At 40.9% G+C, this 25,776-nt stretch overlaps 1 protein-coding gene across 6 annotated transcripts in view; it reads right to left on the minus strand.

Annotated features, from left to right (window-relative positions):
* Nucleotides 1-25,776, minus strand: part of MAP3K4 (mitogen-activated protein kinase kinase kinase 4) — a 123,313-nt gene that overhangs the window by 27,873 nt on the left and 69,664 nt on the right. For all 6 annotated transcript variants that reach the window (XR_005578848.2, XM_039467582.2, XM_039467580.2 and 3 more), the window contains exons 4-11: nucleotides 19,905-20,147; nucleotides 17,132-17,278; nucleotides 9,777-9,934; nucleotides 6,253-6,369; nucleotides 4,375-4,474; nucleotides 4,190-4,273; nucleotides 2,895-3,161; nucleotides 1,386-1,535 (exon numbers count right to left, since the gene is read on the minus strand). Coding sequence is in view for 5 of the 6 variants with exons in the window: in XM_039467582.2 (XP_039323516.1) it covers nucleotides 1,386-1,535; nucleotides 2,895-3,161; nucleotides 4,190-4,273; nucleotides 4,375-4,474; nucleotides 6,253-6,369; nucleotides 9,777-9,934; nucleotides 17,132-17,278; nucleotides 19,905-20,147 (1,266 nt within the window). In the remaining variant the exon portion in view is untranslated. The remainder of the gene's footprint in view (nucleotides 1-1,385; nucleotides 1,536-2,894; nucleotides 3,162-4,189; nucleotides 4,274-4,374; nucleotides 4,475-6,252; nucleotides 6,370-9,776; nucleotides 9,935-17,131; nucleotides 17,279-19,904; nucleotides 20,148-25,776) is intronic.

Raw genomic sequence — 25,776 nt, forward strand, 5'->3', positions numbered from 1 at the left:
TTATGTTATTTTCATTTTTATTTGGCATTCTTAAACAGAGAAGAAAAAAATGCATTTAAAATGATGAAGTCTAATTACAATCTGGTCTTGCAACAGATGCTTACATCGTTAATATTTTTATGTATCAACCACCTGTTGTTTTCTTCTCTTGGGACAGTTGCTCAACCGTAAGTACGGCTGCAATTCCACAGAGAGAGACAGCCCAGGAACTTCTAGATGACCTCCACAGTGTCCTTGAATCATGCTGTCCTCATTTCCCTGCTACTCCCTAGTCCAGGGGTTCTCTTCTGAGGCGGATTCTTCTCCCTCCCCTCAACATCTGGAGACGCTGTCCAGAGAAGTTTCTGATTGTCAAAATTTGGAGGAAGGAGTAGAATCTACTAGAGGCCAGAGATGTTGCTAAACATCCTATAATGCACAGGACAGACCTCCACAACAAAGAATTACTAGCCCAAATGTCCACATCAAAGAGGCTGAGAAGCCTTGCCCTGGCTTGAGCTTTCGTCACCTCTCTCAGCAACACCACAATAGCTCCAAATCGGTCTCCCTTTCTACCCACCCTTACACACACATGTGCACACAAGCTCTCCATCAGGCAATCCCCTTCTTACGGTTACAAAATATTCTTTGAATAATCTACAAGAGAGATAACCTAACTATGTAGTTAATATTTACAGACAAATCAGACAAATCAGATTGACAAAAGAAAAACAAATGTTTATGAAACGACTTGTAATTTCAGAGAGTGTTTCTTCTTCAAGAAGTTAGGCCTTAATGTGAGTGAGAAGGCGTAACTGATGGCCTAGAGAAGTGTGGATGTGATCAAGACTGATAAGTGGGATACAAAATACAAAGTATAAAAACCAGAAAATAATGGGAAAAGATAGCCAGACTGTGGCTTGCCATAAATTTTGAAAGGCCTTTGTGCTTCTCTGCAATTGTTTGTTTTTCTATTATATTTAATTTGAATTATTTATTAAACAATAAATGAATCTTCTACTACACACTACTGATAGAGAGTACCTCCAGTAAATACTCAAGATTGTGAAAGGAGAAAGAAATTTACATTGGGAATGAAGAAACCTAAATTCCTAAATTTTCAACTTTGCCACTAACCAAGTCATGTAGCCATTATGAATTAGTCACATAAAGTTCAATTCTCTGTACTTTCCAATTATGAAATTCTATAGCTCCAGGAAGAATTTCAGAATCTGTAGTTTAGATGTAAGAAAATATGTATCAGGAAGAGAGGTGAGTGGGTAGGCAATTTAACAGCTCAAGTTCCTTGGATGATATGATCTTACACATTTTACCACACACTGACTCTTCCATGGCATTTCAACAAAAATGAAAAATCTCAACTTATGTAGAAGACAGCGTAATACCTTTAGCTGCTGCAAAGCTTTGGCGACAACCGGCTGACTGGATGTCTGCTCCTGGCACAGAGTTATAAGTCCCTCAATGGACTGCTGGAAAGCTTTTCTCTGAATTGTGAGATGTGCAGACTCTGTGACAACTAGTAAAAGATTATCCACCTGGGAGGAAAATCAAGCACAGGACATAAAAACCAGCCCAGTTACTTAGTTATCATTCTAGTTCAACAGCAGTCCAAAAACAATGCCAATCTCAGAGATACCAGGCTAACAACCATCTGATCAGGAAGTCATTTTTAAACTACACAGCCACACATTTCAGTGGGAACTGACATCTGGGATATTCAGCACCATGGAGAAGAACCCTTTGGGACTGCAGGCATGACATCTTTGAGATAGCCTAGAACTTCAAGTAGTTCAGTACTGCTAATGCAGTGTGTGTGTGCACATGCATACATATACCTGTGTGCACATGTGTGTGTACTGGACCAGCATGTGAAGAATGAAAATGTAGGAATAAGAGTGGAATCAGGTGAAGGGCCTTATATTAAACATTAAGAAATAAAGACTTTATAACTTTTGTTCTTCAGGAGATAAAAAATCCTTGCAGTATTTTAAGTAGATCAGTGATGCAATCAGATGTATTAGAATGATCATTCTGAAAGCACAAAAACAAACAGAATTGGAGAGACAGAAGGTGAGGCTTGAAGCAGGGAAACTCAAAGTAAGAAACTGCAATAGTTCAAGAGAGGGATGGTGAAGTTCTGACTATAGCAGTTGCTCTGGGGATGCAGGGATAGGATCATTTACTGAAAATGCTTCTGGCTTGCCAGGGGCAAGGTATTAACTGGAAAGGTGGGAGGCTGAATTTATATTAGCTATCACACTTCTGGTTTAAACATGTGAGTGAATGCAGAACCATTCACGGAGATAGGGAATATAAAAGCAGAGTTGTTGGGGCGAGGGATACAGCAGGCCAATATATACTCAGTTCTGGTGAGGCTGAGATCAGGGTGCATATGAACACTCACCATGACTGTCCCTAAGCTGAACACAGATGAATGGGAAGGCTTCTCACAGTTTATAACCAGTGAGTTACGGAAACTGTCATGAGGTCTCTGTTAGGTAGAGAGGGGATAGCCTTCACACACACAAAAATGAAAAATAACCAGTAGACCTGAGTACCTGGAGAACTGGGATTCCTAGAACTACAAATTACATTAGTGACATAACTCCTTTTACATCACAGCTCCACAGATATAACTACATGACTGAACTAAGAAAAGATATAAACCAGATAGACGGTTTATTTCTATTTCAGTATCATTTAACTTCACAGAATAATATATTAGTACAACTTATGCTGCGAAATTACCTATGAACACATCGAGGTACATTTTTGGGAAGTATACACTTGTGATTACTAGGGTAGTTAAACCCCTCATTCTTGAGCAGCTAACAGTTCATTCTTCCTAGAAGTCCTTTAAGTAACACTGCTGAAAGGTTGGAGGTGAGATGTACCTGCATGTTTCTCAGGGTGTCAACAGTCTCCACCTGAGGCACAACTTTGACAGGCTGTGCCTTCCATGTGCCCCAGCTGTCCTCTGAATCACGGGCTCCATCACTGTGCTTGGTCAGAAGCAGGTAGGTGTCAATGAGTACATCATCTGAATCTTTTGAACAGTCCTTTCCTGCAGCTGCATTGAGTAACTGCAAAATAACACTCTTCTCCTCAGCAAGTGTGTCTGGAACAAACACCTGTAGGTTTTCCAACCCAGGAATTTGTACCTGCAAAAGAAATAATCCAAAATCTTAAGGAACATTGTGCGTTAGAGAAATATGATATTTAAAAACAAACAAACAAACAAAGCAACCTAGGAAAGGAGAAGCAGGTTTGGGCAAGGAGATGTGGGAAGGGCACGAATTGGAGCAGTGAGGGAGTGGCAAGTAGCTGGGTTCAGTGTGACTGAAGAAGGCAGGAGGAGGAGAGTCTGTGAATGTACTGGAGGAGAGGCCTTACAGTCTCCCCGATTACTGGACATCCTCTTCATTGTTTTATTTTCAACAACAAAGAAAATACTCGAGGGGGAAGTAAGACAGCCTGAAACAACCTCAGCCACTACCAGTTTGTGACACTTATAGAAAGTCACCTGGCTTGGGAAAAAGGCAAAAATTGTGAACACAGATTCTCTAATTATTCCAGGCAGGGGGCCAGGGGGAGGGTGATCATAAGAAGTCTCCTTGAGATCATTTCTTCAAGGGGACACATGGGGTGGCGCAGCACAGGTCATGACTCCCACTCTCAGTATGGGAGTGGGATAAAACTGTGGGCTTGGGATAAAATGTCCAGTGATGACAACACATACGGATTCTAACAGTGCTAAATCTCAAACAACTTAAAGTTGGTGACTCAAAATGTGGGTCTAGTGATGACCAGGATCCTGATGTCAAAGTTTCAGCGTAAAAACCTTTGAACTGCTTCAGGAAAAATAAGGGTGAAAAACAAAACCATTATTTAAAATGAATACTATCTCTTTATACACATTGTTTTAAATATGTGTAATTAAATTAATAAACAGTATGACTAAATTTTTTATTATTTATCTACACTCTAAAGACAAGCTAGTAAGTCAAGCATGAAAAAGGCTGTTTAATTGTTCCATTGGTAAATTATGGGACAGTCTTAAAACTGGGGTTGTGGTACAGCCTTCAAAACCTGCAATATTTACTACTTGGACCTTTAAGAAAAAGTTTGTCTGTTTTAGAATAAAGAAGGAAAGGCAAAATGTTTCGGTCATACCATTTGAAGTACTTACCTTAACATACTGTTTTGATTTCAGAACACCCAGGAGGTCTCTAACTGGAGCTGAAAGCCTGAATTCTGCTGCTATTTCCAGGTCCTAGGATCACAGTTACAAGGAAACTTCTTTAGGGTTAGCATTAAAAAAAATAAGATAAAAGAAAAATAAGAAAAAGACACTAATCAGGATTGCAAGCTCACCTTTCTCAACATTTTAGCAAATCCAAGTGCTTTGGAGGCCCTTTCTCTGGCCTCGTGGAAGAGTTCCTTCAGTGCCCGGCTGATCTCTATAACAGACCTCCTGCCAAGTGGATTCAAGTCCAGTTAGAACATACTAGGGAATACCCCGGAGGTGCAAAAGGGATTTAACAATAAAGAAGCAGCAAATTCCAAATCACAGTAAGAAGTAAAGACTGCAGATTTTTTAAACGGAAACAAGCAATTGCTGAGGATATAGTCAAAACATTCAGAAGCCTGCTCCTGACAGTTTTGTAGAAAATATTCATATCCTTTTAAATGTTAGCAGAGCAAATTAAATAACCTTCACATAATAGGAAGCTCAATTTTCTTAAGATTTCATTATGATCATTTCTTGGAGTTTAAAGCTAAATTCTTAATTCCTGGCTCATAATCTAAAAAGAAATATATACAGTGTGGTCTGGTAAAACTTTAGAAGTTGTTTTTTTTTTTTTTTTTTTTTTTCCCTTGGATGTGGGCAAATCTCTTTTTAATTGCAAAAGACTTCATTTATAGCACATTCAATAATGAACCAACAGGAGAGTTGCTGGCTTTGGAACAGATGAATATACAAAAATCCCTTGCAGTTCAGGTAGTCAAGATAATAAGCGCATACAAGGAAAACAACCTTCAATTTTCTAAAAAGGTTTACATTTTAAAAGGTCACTAGGTATACTTGGAAGTTCAAAGTGGAAGAATGTACCTTGGAGGGAAAGAAGGAGGAAAACCCTTTTGCATGTTAACAACTGGCTGCCCCTAAATTACTATCTTACGTAGTGTATGCTGATTTCTGTGGTATAAATACTCCCATCATAGCTAATTTCAAGGCATTAGTATGATGTCACGGAGGAGATGTGCGATATGTGCTGGATCAGCTCTCTTAAGCCAGGAAAAGCGGCTCCAGCACACCACTGCCCACAGCCCCTCCTTGAGATCTATCACGAGTAAACAGAGTGTGTCATGAGAGACACTCTCTAGTTCACCATCTTAATTCCTGCATTCTCATGTTGATTTGGAATCTACATGCTTGGGATTATTTTAAACCCAACATGTTAGCTCCCAAAGCTGTAAGACCTACAAACTTTTTAAGTCCATTTCTCAGCTATTCACTATTTTTCCAGGTGAGAACCCATGTGGGAACTTCTTTCTTTAACCTTGTCATAAAAACATATCAGGTATTCTGAAACCCAAAATGTATTTTTCATCAAACCTTGAATGGTGAGAGAAAACATTTTAGCTTTGGAGAAGTCAGTTCTATTTGAGCATTTGCTAAGTTTGAATCATATGATCTCGCTGATTATATGGCCACAAAGTTGCTATATGCCTGATATATATGCCACAAAGAGTAGCAATTTCAAAAGGTTCCACCTAAATACTATCTGCACAGAATCTGAGGACATTCCAGCAGAAAAGCCACAGTTTCATACATTTAAGCTTAAAGTTCAACAGAAGGAATAAACTAAGAATAAAAATGTATCAAATGTCATTAAAATGTATTAATGGATCACTACACAGATTTTTTAACAACAGAAACTAATATATAAGGCATTCCAGACAATGTAAAGAAAATTTTACTCATTTTAGTCAACTATATCTTTTTCTCTTAAGTTAGCCCTATTTTTATCACACTAAATAAATTATAACTTTACCTTCAAAGAAAATTTCACATAAAAGCATAACTCAGAAATCATATGAAAAGACAAATAAATCCCTTTACAACTACTGCCCAAATTCTTCCAGGCCAACACAATTTGGTTTGAACAAGACTCCTTCTAGGATCTCACCAAGGGGAAGAAAACCGCGAGGTAAGAAGTGGAAGAGGGACGGAAACACGACTCCAACCTGATTTCGTCGGAAGCACTGCTGTCGTCGGCACTGGTCCAAAATTCAGCACAGCTCTCCTCCAAGCCAACTTCTAAAAAACTTCCCGTAGATTTCAGCAGCATTCCTGCAATGTCACTGAGGAACAAAAGTAACAGAAATAAAACAGAGAAAAACTGTCCCTACTCATAGCCTCATTCTTGACTGAGAAACTGAGAGGTTCAGCTACTGCTTTACAAGTTTAAAAATCAACGATGAAAACCTTCTCTTAATATAAAACCATGAATGTGGAAAAGTAGAAATCTGGATACGGCATGTACCTACCTTTGTTTTACTACCACAGTATCTCACTATAAACCTTGAAATCTTAAATGGTATTCATAGTAGCTACGGGATTAGTGCGCAAACGGTATTTCCATCTTAAATGTTAAAAATGGTACAAAATGGCCTCAAACTAAATGACAGGATAAGGGGGAAAACAGAATTCCTTAAATGCAACTGTTTTTAAAAAGTTCCCCACCAATAGCTTTGTATAGTCAATAAACATGAAACACTCTATCTGGCTGATCCTTCTCACTGAATACACAATTCTAAATACTAGTGTTAAAATGTACACCTAAGTGTATAAAATGAATCTAAATGAGTGAAGTAAAATTCAGCAATGGTTTACTGACCTCCACGATGTTCAAGGAAAAGGACTTATGATCTAGTAACAGAGAGCAGGTGGGTACAGAACCAATGTCAGATGCGGCAGGAGGTAAGTGCTAGGCTTGCTGGAGGAGGAGAAAGACCAATCCTCCTCGAAGGCACAGTCACAGACCCAGCTGAAAGCATGGCTTCATGTCAGAAAGCCCTGCAATGGGCCTTGCTGGCAAATGTGGAATTTTAACAGGTGGATTAATGGTGGGAAGAGGAAAATCTGCAAGGAAGAAAATGGAAAAGGAGGAACGAAAGTACAGGAAGAACAATAAATATAATTAAAAAGCGTAAAGATGTGTCAAGCAAGAAGCATGTTCGTGAAAAAAGAAAATCATCTAATCTGAAGAGCAGTGGGTATTTAGGCTACAAAGGGACAGGGAACAGGACCAGGAAAGTCCTGAGGCCATGCTGTAGAGGGCATCGGATGTCATGCTCATTAGTTTGGCATCTGGTAGGCAAAGAGGGTACATTTAAAATATATGCTTGGGAAAGGGGCCTAATTGAAAACATGCTTTTTAAAAAGAAGATTATGCAAAGTTACTAGAATGTACTTATTCAACAAATATTGAATGCCCATTATGTATTAAGCAGCAGCAAACAAAACAGGTAACAGCCCTCCAGTGGATGGAGAAAAACAATAAATAAAAGTAAAAAGGAAAATGTATTGTATTTCAGCTTACTGGTAAGTGCTATGGAGAAAAGGAACAGAGAAAAAAGCTAAGGAGTACTTGTGGGTAGGACTTTCCATCTTAAATAAACTGAGAACATAACATCAGGATAAAGATCTGAAGGAACTGGGAAAACGAATCACGAAAATAACTGGGGGGAAGAGCACTCCATGGAGAGGGGCCAGCTGGGGAAAAGGGCTGGAGACAGTGAGGGAGTCACTGTGGCTGGGAAGTGAGCACAGGAGGATCTAGAAGGAGGACAAAAACGTAATGAGAAATCGGACCATGTCAGGCCATGCAGGCCACTGTCAGGCAGTCTTTCATTTCCTGAGTAAGATGGGGAGCCACTGGGAAATTTAGAGGAGACAACTGTCTAACATAACTTTAACCAGACCATTCTGGCTGTGGCATTGAGAATAAGCTCAAGGAGGCTTCAGGCAGAAGTAGGGAGACTGTTTAGAAAGCTGCTGCAATAACACACATGAGAAAGGACAACTTGGGAAGAGTGGGAGTATGGAGTTCTTGAGAGGCAGAGGTCAGATTCTAGACATACCCTGAAAGGAGAGCCAAAAAGACTCGAGGTAGTGTGTGCAGAAAATAAAGGAGTCAGGATTGATCCCAACACTGACAAACCCTGGGAGAAACAGTGTTTGAAGCAGAAGCTGCTGCTCTAAAACAACAGATAAAATGCAGTGGAGTCCAGAACTAGAATAAAAGTGGACTGTTCACAAGAAGGGACAATGGAAAAGTTCTGGAGCTTCTCAGAGCAAGGATCGTGACAGTAAAGGCCAGAGACTGTGCTCTAGGGAATTTGAATGACAAGCAAAAGATGGAAACACTAAGACTGACAAGAAGTTGTTAGGGGACAGTGACATTACACAACATGAATTTGTAGTGAAACTACACAGTAACCTTTAAAAACATTTCTTCAACAAAGCTTGACAGGTTGGAAACAGAAAATGCAAACAAGAAATTAGGCAAAGTGGAATCATGGAAAAGTAAGGGGCAGAGAGACTGCAAATACAACGGATCCCTTTTTAAAAAAAGGCTGACTCTGGGCACCAAGTTGAACAGAAAAGTAAAGCCGGCCTGGGGATCACAGCCTGATGGAATAGAGTTATGAGAGGAGAGCAAGATCACTGTCCACTCCAAATAAAGAGAGACGATGCAAAAAGAACTGGTGATTAGAACAGAGAAGCAGACACAAGATTCTGAGATACTGAACATAGGAGAGATTGCTGGAGTCAAGAGCAAAGCTAAATCTAGAGTCCTGTAGAAGTCACACCAACGGAACTGGGAGACAGGGCAGGCAGCAGAAGCTGCTGCTCTAATACAAGAGACAAAATGCAATGGGTTTTAGAATTAAAACAGGCGTCGGCTGTGAGACTTTATAAAAGGGAGACAGCAAAAATCAAATGGCTGACGAGACACGCAGGAGAAGGTGGTGCCACCAGACAGCAGCAGAATCTAAAGCACGGAAGGACAGTGATGCTCATCTGAGTCAAAGCAAGTCCAAGGTGCAGCAGCCACCAGCAAGGACCATGGAGATGCACCCCGTGCCCAGCAATCCCAAGCTTGCATGCAAGAAAAGATGCTCATTTCCTAGAACTGACAGCCCAGCCCTGCGACTGCACTGCCCTCTTCATGATTCCCCCTTGTTTACACTTCTATAACTTCACCCTGTGTACACCCAATTCATAAAGAGAGTCTATGATGAGCACTACATTCCCAAACAGTGGCAGGAAATAAGTTCTGCGTGTCCCCACTGAGACTGACAGACATGGGTATCTTCTACTCTTAAAGGACTTATATTTTCCTTCCTTTTATTAGAGGGAAAAAAGGGTTTATTCTAGGGCAGAAGTTTTCAAGTTCAAAGCTGACATCTGAGTGGATAATTCTATCGTGGGGCCATTCTGAGCACCGTGAATGCACAGCAACTTCTCTCTCCCCTGCCCACTCACTGCCAGGAGTACCTTCCCAGTCATGACCATCAGGTGTCTCCAGATACTGCCCAATGTCCCCAAGGGGGAAAAAATCCCCCGATGGAGATATGAGATACGGATCATTGCAATTTTCATGTAACTAAACATACAAACACACAGGAGAGAATCCGTGAGTCAACTGGGAGTGAGGGTGAGATGGGGAGGATGTCGCGTTCAGAAGCACAAGGATTCCTACCAGAAAAGCTTCCCGGCCTGCGCTTCTCCTCCCCGTATGTAATGAGTTATTTCTTTGGTGAAATTCCATTCTTCTTCTAACAGGTTTTTTAAACTATGGGATGCTTGAGGTAATTGCTGTAGCATTTGGATCCAGCTTCTCATGTAATCAAAATACACCTTAAATACAAGACGTAAAGGGAGACATTTCAGAACAGAACTCGGCAACTCAGCGCTCTCACCCGAAAGCTGCACATCAGCAGGGCGTGTTGGGGGGGACTGTCACAGGCACGCAGCACAGGGAGAACCAACTTTCTCACCACTGTTAGCTGAGGTCCAAATGAGGATTTTTTAAAAAATCACAAAACTAACTCCTCAGCAATTGAACACACTGTTTATAATCCCTTCAAAATCCTAATAAAATAACAAACCTGTTCACAAAGCACAATAAAGGGGTAAAATCAAAAGGACAGCACCTAGCAATTTTCATTATGAATGTACTGTGAACATTATTCCTTTAAGAGACTGGGATCTTCACTTAATGACCTATTTTAGCTTGAGATGGTCCATCATGTGCAGGGAGGAGGACGTCAACACCCTTCTTCGCACTGTCCCTTCCTAACATCCAGATTTGTGTGACAAAATGTTTCCAAGGCTTGCAAAACAAAAGAAATGCCCTGACCCTCTAAGATTTATGTCATTCCGCACCACGGGCCCTCATCTAACAGTCTTCCCTCCATCTTGGACAACACATTAACTACGATCTACAACCAAAATATCAAGTTGTTCTGAAGTGGGATTTATGCTCACCCCAAGTCCTATTACGACAGCTTTCCCGATCCTAAATCCTCTTTTGGATTTATCTCTTGGTCAGCAGGTTTCAACTGTCAAACAGTTTTTCTCAACAGGTTTGCAAAGGCCACATTCTAGAACAAGCCTGTGTATGGACTCTTTTACTTCAAGAATAGCTTGACGGGGTAGGAAATATTTGAGTCACACAATCTCTCCCTCAGAACTTTTCAGACATCACTCCACTCCCTTCCAACCCCAAGTGTGACTCAGCGTGAAGTCGTCTGACAGCAGCCTGAGCGCCACCCACCACTGCTCTCCCACATCCCGAAGGTGACTACACTCAGGCTGCTACACTTAGATGTTTACAGGATTTCTTTCTCTATCCTTGGGTTTCAGCTTTTTCACCACGCTACATCTCGGACTTCATTGCTGGGAAAGATATTTTTCTGAGATCCAGTAATAACTTTCAGTAGGCAAATCTGAAGTCTCTTCTTTATTTCAAGACAATTTTCTTCTGTTTATTGTTCACTGTGGCTGAGTCCTCCACCCTGCAGGTGTGTGGCGTGACTGCAGTCCTTGGTCTGTTTTGACTAGAGTTTGTGTGCAGAGTCTGCAATTCATGGGTCTATCGTCCTCAACACCAGGCTCAAAACCGCCCTTTCACTTCTGCTCCCCCATCTCTGTGGCTCTCCTGAGGACAGCATTTCTCCATTGCAGCCCCCAAGGGGCAACTACCTGTACACTCAAGGGCTGCAAAGTGAGCTTCCTCTGGTTCCCACTGATCCTTTTTTTTCTTTCTTGAGACGGAGTCTTGCTCTGTTGCCCAGGCTGGAGTGCAATGGTGCAATCTTGGCTCTGCAGCCGCTGCCTCTCAGGTTCAAATGATTCTCCTGCCTCAGCCTCCTGAGTAGCTGGGACTATAGGTGTGTGCCACCACACCCGGCTAATTTTTGTATTTTTAGTAGAGATGGGGTTTTGCTATGTTGGCCAGTCTGGTCTCAAACTCCTGACCTCCCGTGATCCACCCACCTCAACCTCCCAAAGTGCTGAAATTGCAGTCAAGAGCCACCATGCCCAGCCCCAAATACTCCTTTTAAACCGTAATTTATACATATACTTCTTTAGAAAGCAAAACAAAAGAAATACCCTGCCCCTTTAAGATTTATGTCATTCCACACCACCGGCCCTCATCTGACAGTCTTCCCTCCATCTTGGGCTCGGCCACCCCGCCGTGGCTTAGCATCATGTGGAAAATCCACCAGACACTTCTTCAGTCCAGCTTCTTGAATGCCTCCACCTCCAGTGGCCCTTCCTCCACTTTTGATGAGGTTCCACCTTGGATCTTGTCATTGCCAGGACTGCTCCAACCCCCAATTTGCCAGTATAAACACCCTGATAATAAAGCCTCCACTCCTCCTTCCAGGAGATTTGTTCAACCACAACCACTGCAATGTGTCTTAACCCCGTCTGAACCCCAGCCCACTGGCTGTTCATCTTTCTCCAACTCACAACCCCTTCCTTTGTTCACTTTCCTCCGCCTTCAGTTCGGATCCCATGGGCTTACCCGTTTCCAGCACTGCTATTGGCATGCTGGCATCCCCGCTGCTGACCACACTCTGCAGCCCCTTACTGTCCTTTCATCTCACCTGTCTGTCAAGACCCCAAAGCTGGCTTAAGCCTAACCATCCCATTCCCCGTGCCCACACTCAAGAAGCTGGAGGGACTAATAATCACCAGCCACACGGCGAACATTTCTGGGAATTCTATTTCTATCTCTACTTAGCTCACTTTCCTTCTCTCTAGAGTCACTAGCTTGTGACTTCCCCGTTTTCCTCCAACTGTCAATACCCACCACCACCCATTCTCGGCAGATGATCTCCACTTCTCCACGCACAAAAATAGAAGTCATCTGGTATAAAATCTTTCGTCTTCCTGGTCCCAAACACGCAAACCTGCAAGGTTACATCCTCTCTTCCTCCCTTCTTTATAGCAGAGGAACTACTCTTCCTCCTAATCCCAATGCTTGTGCTTTGAGTTTGAGACCCATCTCCTTCAAAAGTTTGAGGAACCTCACCCTTTTCTCATACAAACATATACACACACACACGCACACACATACAAATATATATATATATATATTTTCCCCTTCCCCATCTCTGTTCCTTAGCAAAGTCAAGCCTGAGGGCTTTCAAATGCCCTCAGCCCAAATTAAAACTCCTCACCGGACTCACATCTTCATCATCACCCAGCTGCAGCTGCAGGAGTTGGGACACCCACAGTCACCCCCGACACCTTGTCTACATTTGATCCACTCGAGTACTGCCATTTCACTGCCTACGTTTCTTCTGAATCCTTATACTTCTTTCACCCTCTAACCCAGGCGTCCCCAAACTTTTTACACAGGGGGCCAGTTCACTGTCCCTGAGACCGTTGGAGGGCCGCCACATATTGTGCTCCTCTCACTGACCACCAATGAAAGAGGTGACCCTTCCTGAAGCGTGGCGGGGGGCCGGATAAATGGCCTCAGGGGGCCGTGTGCGGCCCGAGGGCCGTAGTTTGGGGACGCCTGCTCTAACCTAAGGACTCGCATGTGTACTCCTGAAATGACCTTGAACTGTTCCTCTCACATCTGCTCTGGACCCCCAGCCCAGTCTTCACCTGCAGCCAGAGCCCCCCACGAGCTGCCTGGGGTGCCTTGTCCTTGCTGGGCTCCTTTCCCACATGGACAGCATCTGCTGCCAAAAAGGGGTTTCTCTTGATCGCTACATAAATTACAAAGCAAAGGGGCTAAAAAATATTCTAAAAATTATTCTACAAGTATCATCCAGAATAAACAAACGTTAATATGTTGTCATATTTGCTTTAGAGATGTTGCTGATTTTTTTTTAAGTTTTAGGGTACATGTAGATATTTTTTCAATAAGAAATAAGACACCAGAAAGTTAGTTTCTCCTTTGTTCTCTCTTCTATCTCTTTCTTCCCTCTCCAGAGGCAATAATGATCATGAACTGAGTACATTTCCTTCTAGTCTATAAGCTTTTTAAAACAATCTCTTATTATAGAAACTGTAATATATAGTATTGTTTGGTCTAAGTTTTTCATCTGTTACCTAAACTGCGAAAGTTTAGGCAACTTTCAGGTAAGTTGCAATGCTCCGTTATCAGAGAAGCCCGACCTCCACACAAAGTCAAATCTAACTACAGCCCACAAAAGACCTGTGCCTTTCCTGGGGGCATTTTTCTCGGCTGCAGTCTGTTCACAAGGTCCTACAATCCCCATGGTCCCACCATTCTTAAACTCCAAGAGGAAGTTTATGCTTGGCACTAGTTCCTTGGGCACCACATGGTGCCTGCCTGGCATATAGTAGATACTCAAGAATTAATCTGTAGGATGAAAAATTAAAGCTTCCCTGCTCCTTTGCTCTTTATACTTCTGCAGAAACTCGAACTGTGCAAACGTAAGCTCTCTCGTGTGTCTTCTACAACTACCACATCTTGTCCATCATGTTCATATTTTCATTCCTTATAAGTTCTTTTCACGTGGTTTCCTTAAGGCTATCACATGTTCCTACATCATGTATTATTGTAGTATTATATTTACTGTCTTGGTGGTTTCTGAGGCCAGGGACACAGGAAATGAGATAGTTCACAGCTTCAATTTAGATTCGACACTCCAAATGCTCACAAAGTTATTTCGTTTGACCTATATGCTTAAGCGTCTCAGTTTTTCAAGTACAATGGATGTCCTAACACAGAGCAAAGCCCCCAAGGTCACAGACTTTCTGCATCATAATTTGCTAATCACTGCTTCCCCACCCCCTGCTAAGAGAACTCCCATCTGGCAGTCTTCCTGGCGACCAGAGAACGCTGCAGTGTGGCTCCAGCTCCTTCTGTCCGGCAGCTCTTCAGTCAGCAGCAGAATCCCTGGAGAGACATGCTCGGCCTCCCTCCACCATGGCTGCCACCTCCCTAGATACCAAGGCTCTAATTAATCTCTGGGTGGGCCTTCTGCGCTGAAGGTGGAAGAGTATTTAGAGCTTGTGTTCACCTTTGTTTTAGTCTATATTTCGAGGCAAATAACTCTAACAGTATTTTGATTTTTGGAAGGGTAAAGAATACCGTGGCCAATCTCCTTCTTTTCCGAAAAAGGAATTTTTTATTTTCTGTTTTGGGTGGGTTTCCAGACAAGGGTGTTGTGTTAAACATAATTTGATAGCCAATTCAATTGCTACTCTTTCCTTCCTTCCTAACAGAAACACTGATTTTCTTTGGGCTCCCCTAGTCCTCAGAACACACCCCTTCCCTGAGCCTTCTAGCACATTACAAGCCATAATTTTAAAACACTGACAGTTTCTAGTTTTTTCTTCTGTGAGAAGAGAGATGCAGATAACTCACAGCAATGCCAACACTCAACTCTAAGCCTTTCTAAAACTAACTAGCTGTGAACATTGGTAAGTCACTTAGCCTAGGCTTCCACTACTACACAGGCACACCAAGGGCACAGAAACTGGAAGGCCAGGAAGGCGTGGTTCACATGCCCGACGCTCCTCACCCTGCTCCCCTGCCACGACAGGAGTAAGGGCCAGCAAAGACAGTTTGGGAAGCAAAGCCTATTCTGACTTTTAAAACTTCTGGTTTAGTTATCCATAAAGAAGAGAAATAATAATTTGCTTGTTGCTTTTTCCACAACTTTTCAATAATAAAGACTTTTTTGACATAAGAAGTACACAGTAGGCAGGTGTGGTGGCTATTGCCTATAATCCCAGCACTTTGGGAGGCCAAGGTGGGAAGATCACTGAGCCCAGGAGTTCAAGACCAGCCTGGACAACACAGTGAGACTCTGACACGACAAAAAAAAAATTTTTTTTTAATTAGCCAGGTGTGGTGGCACAGGCCTGTAGTCCCAGTTACTAGGGAGGCTGACAAAGGACGTTCACTTGAGCCCAGGAGGTTGAGACTGCAGGAAGCCGTCAACACACCACTGCATTTCAGTCTAGGTGACAGAGCAAAACTCTGTCTCAGAAAAGAAAAGAAATATATAGTATTTGAAAATACAGCCGTTTTATACACTTAGGTCTTTCATACAGAAAATAATTTCTAACTCATTAAAATACTTTCTTGCAATATGCCAGATATTATGTGTCTCATTCCCAGCCACATTCTTCCCTCTCAACTTCTCCTGTAGAGGCTGGAAAGTTCAACATGTGACTTTCCAGCCTCCGTGACAACAGTGAGCCCAAGCGACAGGCCTGGGCAACAAGAGGCGGGGGACATCTGCTGGGTGGGGTTGCCAGGAAAGCTCCTCCTGCCCTGATAAGAATGTCTAGACTTAGCTGGTAAGGTCTGTTACCCCTTTTTTCAGCTTCGAAAGTTAGAGTGGTATCTGCAGGTGCTGCAGCCATTCTTAGGCAGGACACAGTAAATGTTAGGCAAGGATGAACGCACCCCACCTATAAGGATACAGTTTTCTTTATAATTTAATTAACCTGTCGCATAATGTAATCATCTATGCATATACCCTAATGAATCTAACATGTACTTAACACTAACACTATTAGACATTATGGAAGACAAAAGGCTTTCAAGTTATAGCCCTTGGCTCATGACACTTTCAGTAATACTTAGGGTAACCTGAGAAAAAGAGTCTCTGTTTAAATGTTAAATCATATAGTTCTAATTGTAACTGCTAAAAAGAGTTCAAAGAAGGTACAGATAAACAAAAGCTAAAAGTTAAAACTGTCAGACAAAGTTTTCTAGAGAAAAATAGAATCTGAAAGTACGCCTTAAATCCGCAGATAAAGTAGGAGGCATTTCTACCAGGAAAGAAGAATATGAACAGAGGTTAAAAGCACAGGGCACATTCAACGTACGTGAGAAGACAGCAGGTCCCTTTGTAGGACAAAATAAAAATAGGTCTACTCCTGCCCAGTCAACCCATTAACAAGTCCTCAAATGTGCCAGGTTCCTTAATTCACCCTTAACTCATCTTTCAAAGATTCAGCTTCCCCATGGGACATGCCTCCCAGACAACTTAGCATGCTTCTCTGCTAGCACCTAGTCCTCGGGGGTGTTAGCAAACCATGCCTAGTCCCACCAGACGATGAGTTTCTTGTTGATCGTCAACACTCTCAGAACCATGCAAGGTCCCTAGCACATCACAGGTATTATAAAAATGGCTGATGACAGATGGCTCAATAAAATAGGACTAGATTTTGATTCTACTTCTAGGACATTCTGCCATAGATGAACTATTCTACAAGTAAAGAATGAACTATGTTAACATTTGTCAAAAAGTTCCAACTTAAAAACAATAGAGAATTTTTAAAATGTGGAGTACGGAGAAATAAATGTAATCTAATACCAGATGGAAAGACTCTGATGCGAGATCACCACCACCGGCCCCCGGAACACACACACACAGACTACACTTTGAGGGATCATTTCTATAATTCATTACTAGAGAAGTTTACCTGAATGTGTATGCCAACTCTGTTTGCAAAACAAGGAAATATAGGCTTACTTTTTTTTTTTTTTTTTTTTAAAGAAAGAAACAAAGAAAGAAGAAATTCCTCCCCACTGCTTCTGACCATAAGCATTTTATGCAGATCCTCTTCAAACGCATCGATGTTGCAGTCGGGCTTCTCCAAGTCCTCCAGAACCTCCTGCAGCATGAACTGGTAGTACTGCTTCATCAGCAGGCCGCCCTTCAGGACCTCCTTACACTCTCTCACCAGCTGCAAAACAACAGACACAGGTTCCAGCAGCCACACACTCCAACCAGACGATCAGTGTTTTAGAGCTTCCTACTTAAATCTTCAAAAAACTCACAGAGGGGACTTTGTCGCTAAAAAACCTACAATAGTTTCTAGATTCTTGATCAGTTCATTTTATATAAATACCTTAGTAGTTTCGATTAAGTAGCAACAAAATAGTGAAAATAAAAGAATTTAAGACTACAGCATGGATACACAGAGAAAATACCATATGGGCAATTACTGCTTTGTTAAAATAAATTCTCTTACCAACAAATTCACATAGAAAGTAAATTTCATAGAATAAAATCAATTTTTTCTACTAATTTACAAGAAATGTGAGAAAGAAAACCCTACTAACAAAACCAGTAAATTTTAATCAGAAACATAATAAAGATTCAAAGATATTGACATACTACAAAGCAGGTGCCCTCTGCAATAATTTAGCATAGTCTACCTACTGTGATTTATGGCCCAGTCTACCATCAAAAAATAACTGCCAAAACCAAATAACCAACTTAATAGTATGTGATGAAATTAGATAAAAATCAAGGGAAAAAACAAAACAAAAAGATGGGCAAGTTTGCAATATATAGATCCAATAGGTAATAACATGCGAAACATGGGCAGAAGCTTGAAATGAGACAACCCCCTTCCCATCAATAAAAAGGCTGAGACACGATGTACTCAAATTCTAATAAACAGGGACTGTAGTATGAGGTAACACAGCCACATTCGTTCTCATACGTATTAGCCAAACCTTCGCTGCTGCTAATAAGAAGGTAAGCTGATAAAAAACTTTCTGGAGTCTAAAAATGTATGATTCATTTATTTACTGTTATGTGGTACACTCAGAGATTTAAACTAAGATTTATACACAAGCATATTCATCACAATGTTACTTAAATCAATGGTGATTAACCAAATAAACTGTGATGTGCCTATACAGCAGAATACTATTGCAGCCATTTAAGTTCTTGCTTTTGAAAAATAAATGGGAAAAAAAGCACAAACACACACACACACCCACACACACACACTTACTTGTATGTGTAGGAAGTTATGTATATGCAGGAAAAACAAATGGATGGAAATACACCAAAATGTTATAGCAGTTATTTCTGAGCGTCAGAATAACAGGTTTTGGTTGTTTTTTTTTTTTTCTGGATTTTTGTTTGTACCATTTTTTGTACTTTTCAAAATTTCTAAAATAAACATGGACTGCTTTTATAGACAGAAGTCTCTCCCAGAAATGTTTTAAAAGTAATTATCCACTATAAGAGAGCTATGGCTACAGGTTAAATCTACCAAAAAGTGTTCTGTTCAGATTATACAGAAATCAATTTCTCTATTAAAGTCGGACGTCACTTAGGAGCTTGTAATTGATCTTTGAATGCATTTTAACCAAAATTTCTACTTTCTTTTTACTCTAGCAGTGCTACATTAATCTAAGTATTGTTTTCATTTTTCAAAGTATTATAACGTACATTACTATTTAGTCCTCACCATAGCCCCTACAGCAAAGATAAACTCCGCCTTGCTTTACCAGGCTGTATTTCTGAAGTACTTGTTTTGTAAAGAAGGGTGCTGACAAGTATTTACCAAAATGTCCTAGATAACCACTGTGACGCTGAGGATGAGATAAAAGCAAGGTCAAAGAGTGCAAGACAATAACCAGAAAACAAGATGCTGAGAAGGAAGGGAAGCTAACGTGGAAACAGAGCTCTGGCTGGTGCTCAGTACCAAATAAAGGAATGGAAATGAGATGCAGGGGGCAATCTCCAAATGACTTTCATTAGTCATTCTATTCTACTCCTAAGTCAACAAACAACTCCTATTTTGTACCTACTGTGTTCACCTGCCTTTCCTCAATCTGTACCACTCACCTATGCTCTGTCTTTTCATTCACAGAGCCAGGTAGCTCTGAGCCCTTCAAGCCCTATGGGATAGACACATACAGTCTGCAAAAAAACGTATCAACCTTTCTTCTTTTGGGATCAAGGTCTGGAAATTTTTATTTTATATGGTGAATGCCAATATGTTAGTATCATAAATCATAAGTACAGACCCTCTTCAGCACTCACTCTGCTGGATACAACTGCTTCAAGCCATTCCTCTGCTGCTCCTGGGATATCAAACCCACATAAGATCCATCCAGAATGAACAACAAGGAAGAAACCTAAGTTGTCACTACTGTTTAAATCACACCACTGCTTAAGCAAGTAAAAAGTCCAAACCCCTCCCCTATGTCCATTGTAGACACTTATCTGTTTACATGTACTTCAAATAGAACAAAAAATTAAATAGATTTAAGGGTCTTATATTCTACCTCTTATGAATGAATTTTAAATTTTAGTCTTCAAAGACGGAAATCTTAAAACACTTAGAACAAGGAAGTGGATGACAGAAAGGCTGAACCACAATCTTATCTTTGAGGACTGCATATAAAGAACATTTTAAATTACCCTAAAAAATACAGCTTAAAAACATGGACAAACACCCATTTTTCACTATTTGTCGCAATTAAGAAAAAAAGAACTCTTAAAAATGATAAGGCTGTAGGATAATACAATAATTGCTAAATATTTTAAAGCAATTTGAAGCAAACCTGCTTAATACTCAAGAGAGATGGTTCTCCAGCAGGTCTCTGCTCCAATCTTAATTTCAGACACTCATGTATGACATTCAGGAGGACTCGGCAGAGAACCAGGAAGGCAGGTTCGAATGAAGGTAAGTCCATGGCCTTCAGCTCTTCCCACGACACAGCGCTGTGTTTCTGCTCAGATGAAGGTGGTGTTCTTGACAACTGCACATAATCTGAACCCCACATGGGATCTGGAAATTCAGAAAACTATAACAAAAATTCCACAGGCAAAGATTAAAAAAGCATACAAGACAATGTCCTATGGTTGTGGTTATAAACTATTATTCTCTACAACATACTGATGAATCTACAAAATTCTAATTTTACAGGGAAAAGAATATTTAATAATTTAATGAATTTAATTATTCAACATATTCAGCATAGATCCAAAAAGTTCTAAGAGTGCTGGAAATTATGATGAGAACTAAAACCAAATTGTAATACTTTTATGAAAGAAGCATATTAGAAAAAGAATCAAGTTCATCTTTAACATTTTTGCATCACACTTAACATGATCAGAAGACTTTATTTTTAAGGTTATATGCAGTACTATCCACAAGTATCTCTAGACTGGGAAAAAAACAGAGAATTACTAAAATTAGAGAAAACATTACAAAATCAAGTAACAGCTCATCCTAAGTAGTCATTTATTAAAACACAAAAACTAATCAGTTCCACTAATTCTTCTGTTCATTTGTTCTCCTAAGCTGTACTGAATGATGCTAATAGAAAAATGAAAAAAATCTTAAGATCGACCTGATCGGCACTACTCAGTTATGTGTTGTTTGATGTTTCCTGGGAACTCTAGTGTGGCCCGTCCATTCTTTTAGGTGTTCCTCTCAAATTCCTTATACCTTTCCCTATAAAGTAGGGGATCTGGAGTGTTGGGAGCATGCTCTCCTTCCGCCTGGCTGATCCTCCCTGGCTCCACAAGGCCCCTGCTTCTCCTCCCTTTGTTCCTCACCCACTTTCTTCCTACTCCATGGAAGCTGTTTCTCCCCTCCCCAATACTCCCCACCAGAACTCCTGCTCCCTGCCATTAGAGTATTTCACATTCCACCGTAACTCCGTGACAGAACTTCCTGAGGGCAAGGACTTTCACTTCCTTACCACTATATTACCAAGGACCGTCCCCATGCCAGGCACTGATTACAGCAGACAGTAATTGTTGCTGCATTCATGAATGATAGCCTCATCTGCCACTTCCAAGTGCTGCCCCTGTCCTGCCCATCTATCAAATACGGACCAAACAACTTGAGCTGATATGGAAGACCTTGCTCGATCTGCTCTCATCCTCCAGTGCTGCCTTCTCTCCGGCCTCCACCGGACACGCTCCACCAACCCTCACATGCGTGTGCCATCCCCAACCTGACTGGAGGTGAGCCTCCTCACCTGGAAATGCTCACCTCTTTACTGCCACTTCAAAATCCTTAGTTTTCAAGGCTCACCTCATGATACCTTTCCAGTGACTTTCTTCCTGCCCCAACAGCATACCAACTAAAACACTCTAAATCCTGAGTTCACCTTGACCTTCACGATAGAGATGGTGTGGCTTAAAGAGAAAACAACCACGGTCCAAAAATCAGAAAAGCTGGTTTCAAGTCACTTAATTAGCGATGTGATTCTGGAAGCACTGAGTAGTCTCTCAGGATAGGTTTCTTCATTCTAAAAAGAGAGCATCATCTGCCTCTTGTCAAGATTAAACAGAATGCTGTATATATGGGAAAAGCACTTTAAAAACGTACTACATACAACGTCTGTAAAATCACTATTGTTAACATGTCGGTCTTTCCTACTAGACCATTAGTTGCTTTACAGCAAATAGAGGCAGCCATATCTTAACTGAGGTTTGCATAAACCCCCACATCTAGAACTTTCGGAGGATTCAATACCTAAATTGCAAAGAGCCTCAGCTGCAAAGTGAACTATTTTTTATGGTCATTATCTTCTTCAGGATGATTCCCTGTTCCTGTGTTTTTTGCAAGTCCAATGGACAGTTTGGCTTTCATTAATTAATGCCCATTCATGGCCTTCCACATTCTTTCCTTGAACCATACATACACACATTTAACATGCTTTATCAGTTCCACTAAACAGTCCTTAAATCCACCTTCTCTTCCATCTTCTAAATGCCGTGACTCACATTGGATCTTCAACTGCTATTCTGATTACAAGTCGTCAATCCACTGACCTCTCAATCACCCCCAAAGTGATTTTGTTCGAAGGCTTGTGGTAGCCTTTCTAATTTAAAATGCAATGCTTCACTGATGGCCCTAAGTGTCAGACACTTTTATTTAGGCTAATGGTCAGGTCTCTGCATAAATCTTGATCCTTATCTCCTGCCATCACCTTTTCTCCTTTACCCATAACAAACATGCCTCTGTGCTTTTACACAAATTAATACCTTTTCTTATCAGAAGTTAGGATCTGCTGACACTGTCCTGTCACTGGTGAACTCTTCCTCTCATTAGGAAGAAGCCCAGATGCCACCTCCTCTATGAAGTTTTCTGTGACTGCCCCAAATAACACATTTAATCTCTCTCTTTTCTTTTTTTGAGATGGAGTCTCCTCTGTTACCCAGGCTGGAGTGCAATGGCACGATCTCAGCTCACTGCAACCTGTGCCTCCCGTGTTCAAGTGATTCTCCTGCCTCAGCCTCCTAAGTAGCGGGGATTACAGGCATGTGCCACCATGCCCGGCTAATTTTTGTATTTTTAGTAGACATGGGGTTTCACCATGTTGGCCAGGCTGATCTCGAACTCCTGACCTTGTGATCCGCCCACCTCAGCCTCCCAAATTGCTGGGATTACAGGTGTGAGCCACTGCGTCGGTCCAATCTCTCCCTTTTCTCACAATATTTGTGCCTTGCAAATGCTTCCTGATGTATTTATCATGCTCTACTGTAATACATTATTTTATCTATTTGCCCATTAAACCATCAGTTCCATAAAAAAAGATTGTTCATCTCCAGTTAAATGTCTCCAAAACTTAGCTCAGTACGTGCCACATAATAGATGCTGAACAAATGTCTGAAGAGTAATAGGTAAATATTCCTATAAAAGTGCCAGTGTCTCTTCTTCTCCAGCTATTATCAATCTAACGCTAAAGAATGGGGAACACATTGGTATCATCAACCTTGTTGACAAGCTCTTAGTTCTAAAATTCGCTACTGCACTCCTTAATGTCAACAGTAATTATTTTTGTGATAGGCTGACAAGGTCTACAGTTTTAAAAGTGAATGCTTTGATTTTCAAAAATAACACATATACTTGGCATAACTGAGATACATTTAATGACAGAAACGAGGATATGCCATCTTCTTAGTATAAAATTCCCACAAAAATTAAATGCCTGAAAGGAAAAAACTGCTTCTTAAAACAGACATTTAATCTATTAAAACCTGACATCAAACAAATACAATGTTAGTATACAACCACTAAAACATAAAGTTGGTAGAACACACTAAGTGTTTCCACATAGTAATCTGCATTAGCACTAAGGAAAACAAGATTAATTTTTCCTTCTACATTTAATACATATTTTTGTCCTTAAATTAGTATATACTTGGGTTTCCCTAACAGGCAAGAATTTCTAATATAGCCACTAAAACGATGACTTGTGATAAATGTGGTCAGGGTTGTGAAAGAAAAATAAATCTTAGAGTCCCCAGATCACTAAGCTAAAGGGAAAAGTCAAGCTGGGAACCGCTTAGGGCAAACCTGCCTCCCATTCTATTCCCTCTGCTCACGGAGAGCAATGTCTGTCTGACTGCCTCCTTTGGAAAGGCTAATCCGAAATTTAGAAGAATGCAATGTTTTGTCTCTCAACTACCTGTGACCTGGAAGCATGAGCCCTGCTTTGAGTTGTCCTGCCTTCTGGATGGAACCAATGTACATTTTACATACATTGATTGATGTCCCATGTCTCCCTAAAATGTGTAAAACCAAGGTGTGCCCCGACCACCTTGGGCACATGTCGTCAGGACCTCCTGAGGCTGTGTCACAGGCCCACGACCTCAACCTTGGCAAACTAAACTTTCTAAATTAACAGACCGCCCTCAGATATTCAGGGTTCACAGCTTAAGATATGTCTGAGTAAAGGCTTTAGACAGTGTAAATGTGTCCTTCCACCACCCTGCCTCCGGTATAATGATATCAGAAAACAATGTTTACATAAAGCTCTATAAATTCAGCAAACTTTCTAAGATAAAAATCTAAATAACTGTTTTGGCATTCCAAGCAGTCTCGGCCTGCTAACATTGTCAGTGCAGGACCACACTGCCTGGGAGAGCCAACAGCCAGTTCTACAGAGTCACCAAGGAAACTCCTTCCTGCTGGAGGTGGCTGGTATGTCAATATATGCCCAGACAGAGAGGAACAGATGTTTAAAAATTTCAGCACTTAAGAGGAAACAGCAATTTCCTTAAGAGACCAAAGTGACAAATCAGAACAGTTGGTTCAATTAATTCTAATTTAATGTAGAAAACAGGAGAGAACAATAAACATATTCTAATACAAGATCTCATTAAAGTCCTCTGGAAAAAAATTACAATTTCTGAAATAAACTGAAGAAAGACAGTGAAAATACAGTGAATATTGCTAAAACTGATCTAATAATCTAGAATTAACTGCAGAAATTACCACTATAACTCAGAGCAAAAAAAAAAAAAAAAAAAAGTTTAAATGGAAACTTTGAGTAAAAAACAAGAGACATGGAAGTCCGATCTAGGGGCTCTAACAATAAGAACACCAGGAGTTCAATTAAGAAAAAACCTGGATCTTGCATTCCAAATTATTACAATAAAACCAGAGAGTGGAGAAAGGAACAGTGCAGTGCAGGAACACATATCTGTTATCGTCTTATTCCAGTGAAGGGTACAGGATCAAACACAGTGTAAGACCCCAGATCAATCCCAGCCAAACTGGGAAGATTCAATAATGTAACGACATGTATAAAAGTGCACAGTAAATTCTTGGCATGCACTCTGAATCTAAATGGAACTCTCTATAGCAGAAGCAGGGATCTGTCACCCTTGACACAGGGTGCAGCTCTACACTGCCTCCCAGTTCCTCACTGTGGTTGATCCAGATCTCTGCCTTAAACAACTTCCTCCTGGTGATCCCCTCCCTATGGACAGCAACACACAGCCTCCTTCACTGGCCCTGACCCTCATACCTCTCATGGATGGTCCAGACACGACACTGATTATCTCTGTAAGAGCGTGACCTCCTGGAACTTGTACTTGCCTGCTTTAAACTCACCAATTAAACCTCCCTGAAGGAAACCTGTTTGGACAATACCTTGGACTCCATGAAGGCCCTTTGTGGATCCCTCCCCCTCTCCCTGCCTGCACTTCCTGACCCCTGTGTGAATGGTCTCTAGGCATGCTGTGTACCCTCTAAGACCTGTAAGTAATAAAATCTTTATTTCCACCTTGTGTCTCTTCTAATCATTGAAAGGGTACTCTCCATTGTAGAGATACTATATTAAAACCATGCAATTACAATAATTTTGATGTCATGGTGTGTGGATTTCACAAACCCATAATAAAGTCAATGTGGAAGAAAGTAATGCGCAAAAATAAAAACAGCCCCGAAACTTCTGAAAAGAAAGCTTGGGCAAAAAAATTGTTCTACAAGATATCAAACCTTACTAATCCTACTCTTAACATAGAAAAATACTGCATGGTAATGAAAAGATCCGAACTGAGAAACATACCCAACTATCTGTAATTTAATGTAAAAAATAATGCACAGTAATAAACAGATCAGAACAGAGAAACATATCCAATTATCCATAATTTAATGTAAAAATGGTAGGCAGCAGTTCAAGAAGT

Source organism: Saimiri boliviensis, chromosome 4 (genome assembly GCF_048565385.1).
Source record: "Saimiri boliviensis isolate mSaiBol1 chromosome 4, mSaiBol1.pri, whole genome shotgun sequence".
In the NCBI taxonomy this organism is placed as follows: Eukaryota; Metazoa; Chordata; class Mammalia; order Primates; family Cebidae; genus Saimiri; species Saimiri boliviensis.